This window comes from Poecilia latipinna, unplaced genomic scaffold (genome assembly GCF_001443285.1).
Source record: "Poecilia latipinna isolate Pla-1442-1.1 unplaced genomic scaffold, P_latipinna-1.0 Scaffold4453, whole genome shotgun sequence".
NCBI lineage: Eukaryota > Metazoa > Chordata > Actinopteri > Cyprinodontiformes > Poeciliidae > Poecilia > Poecilia latipinna.
In genome coordinates, this window is record NW_015117069.1 from 18,093 (window position 1) to 23,497 (window position 5,405).

General features: G+C 39.2%; 1 protein-coding gene across 1 annotated transcript; it reads left to right on the top strand.

Annotated features, from left to right (window-relative positions):
- The first annotated feature begins 3,129 nt into the window (after window positions 1–3,129).
- LOC106942655 (mannose-specific lectin-like) lies at window positions 3,130–5,279 on the top strand. Its single transcript, XM_015025985.1, has 4 exons — window positions 3,130–3,228; window positions 4,115–4,184; window positions 4,258–4,351; window positions 4,852–5,279. The coding sequence occupies exons 3-4, from the start codon at window positions 4,262–4,264 to the stop codon at window positions 5,110–5,112; spliced, it is 351 nt and encodes a 116-aa protein (XP_014881471.1). The 5' UTR covers window positions 3,130–3,228; window positions 4,115–4,184; window positions 4,258–4,261; the 3' UTR covers window positions 5,113–5,279.
- The last annotated feature ends 126 nt before the right edge of the window (window positions 5,280–5,405 follow it).

A 5,405-nucleotide genomic window follows, 5' to 3' on the forward strand; every position in this document is an offset into this window, starting at 1 on the left:
TACTGCAGTGAGCCTCGATGTAGCCAAACTCTGTCAAGTATGGCACTGTTTTTAGGTCGTATGGACCTTACCACAGGGTCCGCGTTTTATTGGCTAATGCCGGTCATTTGACGTCACTGCGCAGCTACCACGTGCTTGACCGTCTCACAAACAAAAGCTAAAGTACTAGCAGATCACAATCTACACAATCAAAGTTTTTGCGACAGAACTCAAATAAGAATGGTTCTCCACTGTCAGTGGGGAATCTGTACAGGCGATGTCAGGTATCCTGATCATATTTGTGGAAATAAATTTCACAGATTTCCCAAATCTGATACGGAATGCCTTGCTTGGATCAAAGCTTGTGCACGACCGCATTTGCAGCTCAACCGTCCTAAGATAAATAAAAAGAAAGGAGTGTGTGCTGGTGTAAGTATTATTACTTTGCTTTATTTATGTTTAGTGAATGGGGATATTTTGAGTGGCCTGCGACAGACTGGCGACCTGTCCAGGGTGACCCCGCCTCTCGCCTGCAACGTTAGCTAGAGATAGGCACCAGCAACCTTCCCGATCCCTTTTGAATTTTGAAGCTTGAAATATTGTTAGGGCTTAAGGAGGCCTATAATGTGTGAACAATGACCCCCAAGTCTGAGAAAAAGTCAGTAATAAACACATCCATTATGAAAACCTTTTAGCTAAGTACAGCATAATGGCAGTACCGATACAACTTCTACACCTTGAAGCCTGTCTGTTATATGGTCTTACGTTAGCTGAACAGATCAATATGCAATGTGTACCGTATCTGACACACAATGATTTTATTTTACCTGAAAAGGCTTTTTACTAAACTGTAATCGTGTTAGCTGCGCTAGCATCGAGTATCAGGCCTAGGCACACTCAAACATTTGCCAACAACAGAAATCACTGATTTCAAAAGGAACCCTTAAAACCATGAATGCCCGACTTACCCAGCCTTGCAAGAACAATAGGGATCAGTGATCTTGTCCACAGCTAATATTTATGCTGAGGGTGTGAGGATCTGCTGTTTTCCTCATCAACCGGTAACATTTAGCTGCGACGCGCACAATGTTGGAGGCATCGCGTGGCTCAACCACCTTGATGTCGTCCAAAAAAGATGACATGAACTTGTTGGTTCCCCTGTCCATTGTCGTGGCTGATATTTTTTGAAAATCCAGCAGAAAGGCTACACTAATCGACTCAAATACTTTGTAGAGAGTCAGTTGAAACGAAAGACTCCATGTTTACACATAGAAACTAAGCTCCGCGAGGCTTTGTTTGTGAGACATGCAGCCACGTGGGACTGTCGAGGGGCGTTTCTGGACGGGGCTTGGTAAGGTCCACTAGTTTCGTTGTGTTGATGCATTTTGACCTGCTTCAATTTTCTGCCGCAACATGCAAACTTCCCCATTAACTCAGTGCGTTATAGTTCCACATCGCTTAGGATTTGTTGCTGCGCGCTTGCACAGTGTGAAGGAAAGAGGAGACCAGCTGCACAGACGGGCTGCGAAAGCAGGTGATCGGTATCAGCAACAAGAGACCGTGATCGGCGATCACCGATCATACACTTTTTCACGGAAATCAGGCCGATTATGATCGGTGGCCGATTGATTGGCACACCTCTAATCTTTAGTAAATTATTATTATTATTTTACTACTATTTTCATCATTGTTTCATTTTTTTTGTTTGTTATGAGTCAGATTATGCAAGTATATTATATGGTGTACATTGGCAAAGAGTTGGTAATTATTCTGATGCTGTATGTCCAGTTGTTGTTTACAATTGCCATTATTATTATTATTATTATGGGTCAGTAAATGATCTTGTCCTTTTATGAGTCAACTTGTACCAGTTTTATTTTTATGTAATCAAATTTATTTATTGGTTCTTTAGCACAGTAAATTAAACATATGACAACATATTTCAAATTTCCAATTTCTGATAATCAGAGTTAAGTGATATATTTAATTAAATTGAGATTTATTTCAAACATGTTTGAAATAAATAAATGAGAAAATAAAAAAAAAAATCAATTGCCTTTCCAGATTAAATTCCAACATATTTGTTCCCATCTCGATATTTAATATTAACATGGCAGAAAAAATGAAATACACTAAATAATAAATATTTTAAAAACTGCCGTAAACCTTCAGAAAAACAGTAGCAGGTTATTCTACAAGGGATGTGAGAGTTAGGCTAAAGGTACACAACCAGGATTTACGAGTTTCGAATCGTTTTAAAAAGATGGAATAACGGAAACCCAACTCTGGATTATGTCCAAAAGGTCAAAAGTTACTTTAATCTTACAGCAGAAATGTTAAACCGGCTCTTCAACTGCTTCAGTTTTACAATAGCATTTTCCTCACGCAAATTTTTTTGAACATTGACACACAACTGAATTTTGATTTATTCTAATTTGCAAGACTCTGTGTTTTTGTATTTGTTATGATGTAAAGCACTTTGAAATGCCTTGCTGCGGAAATATGCTATACAAATAAAATTTGACTTTGATAATTGTTTGATAGTGTCATTTTTTCCAAACATGAAAGTGAAATGTTGTAAATTTGGTTTCACCATTTTATTAAAAAGTTACAATCAATTATCCTCTGACAGTTCTACTTCCTCTAATTTCATTCTAATTTAAGCCTATTTGTACTTTGTCTAGGTTAGTTTTAGATTATAGTGTAAAATAAATTGTGGGGGTTTTTTAAACAGAAATTTTGCTCTATAAAAAGATTTTTATTTCTACAGTTTCAATAACAGACTGAAATTCAGCCCTGGTGAAAAGACAGGAAAGTAGAAAATGTTGTTTCCAAAAACTGAGCTCCATGAAATAGTGGGGAAAAACACAGTACATTTGTGGCCTACAGTTATATTTTATAATTTGAAATCATAAGCTCTGTGCATTTATACTAGTGCATTTAAAAAACTTGACAAATTCTGAATTCAAGCAGAAAAGTGTGCAGAAGGAAGAAGTTTGGTAGGAACGCACCCATTCGTTACAGTGTTTGTATTATGACAATTTGGTAACTCAGAGGTTAAATTTCTTATATTTATTTTGCAACAGGTCTGTCTGAAATATGAGCAGTAAAGTGTGGAAAAAACGTGAGAAGAGAAGGAATGTGAGATTTACTCCACCCACATTTCAGAGGGTTTAAATACGCTCGGCTCTGAAAGACGACTATCCCTCCACTTCTGCAGAGTCAGATCCCGGTTGAACATTCACGGCCGTAAGTACTTATGATGTTTAATGAAATAATGTTCGGTCTGAAAACAAATTATTTTTGACAGTTTTCAGTAGCATGTCTAAACTAACAGCTTTTATTTTTGAAGTGTGTTAAGAAAATACATTTTAAATATGCTAGCTTTAAAACTTAACATGTCTTGATTGAAATAGCCTAATTATAGTTTTAAAATTAATAACTTATTCTGCCCTATTGACCTTTATTTTATCTGTAGTTACAGCAGATCGTTTGCCAAGATCTTTTGATCTGCCCTTTGTCTGAGTGGGAAAACAATCAGAAGAAGTTCCAGCTTTTCACACAAATCTGTGAAAAGCCGTAAAACAGCAGGAGTTCAGGAGAACATTGACAATTTTCCAGTTTTGGTTATCTGACGTACTAGTGGAATAAGTCAGCGTCGGACCGGGGGGCGAGGCCAATCACTGGGCCCCTGACGAATCAGAATCAAACTGCTGATGGGGTGGGGGGAGGGGTGTGTTCCATGTTTTTCGTTTTATTTTTACCCAGAAAGCACTTCGGCAAAACCGTGAGTGAAACGGTCACTGGGACTGTATTCCATTGAGGGACAGTAACTTTAACATTAAATAGACCTTTCTCAACAGGCAAGGGCGCACTTTCTCCGTCTTCAATTTAGACATTTAAGCGACTTGAAACCAGACCTCCAGACCCGGGCCCCCATCCGGGCCTGGACCAGGGGGCAGCCGCACCCCCAGCCACCCCCATAGCTCCGCGCCTGATCTGAAGCATGTAAAATGTCAAAGGCGCAGCACTGACATGCTGTCATGAGGAAGTGGAGAGGATAAGTCAAGATAGAAGAAATTATGGCCGTTATCTGCTTTACCTGTAAAAGTCAAAATGTCCTCTCCGCCCCCAGGACAGACAATATAAAGACGCTCGTTGTCTCTGACACCAAACAGACCGACTGCCGCTGGACACTCAAAGCTGTGAGTACTTATCCATTAAAAACATTTCTTCTCGTTTCAGACAACTTCAACTTTGTGGTTTTTTGTGTTTCAGAAAAATGAGTAGAAACTACCTGTCCCACAACGACGAGCTTCGCAAGGGAGATTATCTGTTGTCCAACAACAGAGAATGGAAGGCGATTTTCCAGGTGAACACATCTCGCAAATTTAAAAGGGCAGTAAAATCTACTTTTTAATAGTAATGGTATTCCCTCATCAAAAACAGACCTAGAGTGTTGCTTTAATTTTTTAATTCGTATTTGGGAAATCCTTTAATCGCCATAGCAACTATTCAGCTGTGCAAAAAGCCTGGATGGGCCAAGCTCTGACTTCGAGACGTAGCTCCTCCTGGGAGCTTTTGCCTCACAGAGTAGTCACCCATTCAGCTCCTTCAGACTAGCCAGAAGCAATTAGCAAACACCCGGTGGAACTGCTGAGCTCATTATACGAGCTACTTCTCAGTGAAACTCTGGTAAAGACGTTAAAGGGTTAATAGAGGAGCGATGTTCAAAGAATACAGCATAAAAACTGAAGTTACTTAATTATGATAGAAAATGGCACTGGAAAACATTACTGCCCCTTTAAGAAAAATTCTATACTATCCTTTTTATCTGATTTATCTGCAAGAGCTGCTTCTGTTTTTCTGCAGAATGATGGAAACTTCGTCATCTATGGCTGGAAACCGATCTGGGCCTCTGACACCTGTGGATCTGATGCAGTCCGCCTGATTATGCAGGCAGATTGCAACCTGGTCATGTACAACAACAGTGACACCCCTAGATGGCACACCAACTCCTACCAGCAGGGTTCTCATGTTGGCCGTGTTCAGCTGACTGATGACGGCAAACTGCTGGTGTACAAAGACTCCCATGAAATCTGGAGCTCTGCCAATTCTAAAGGCATGAAGTGAAGCTGCAACATTAAAAATCTCACTAGTTTGACTTCCCTGCATTTAAAATTACTCTTTCAAAGGATCTTCTAGTGTTAGCTTCACTGCTTGGTAAAAAAATGTTAAGGCACGACATGTCAAATCCAATGCAGAAATATAATAAACATATTTTCCTTCCTGTGTAATGTCTGAAATACTGACTTTATTCTCTAAGATCTTTATATTGGTGTTTAAATAATATGTTCATTTTAGCAATAATAACAAGGCTAGCTAGTGTATGAGCTAGCCACTACATGTTTGTTCTACCACTATAT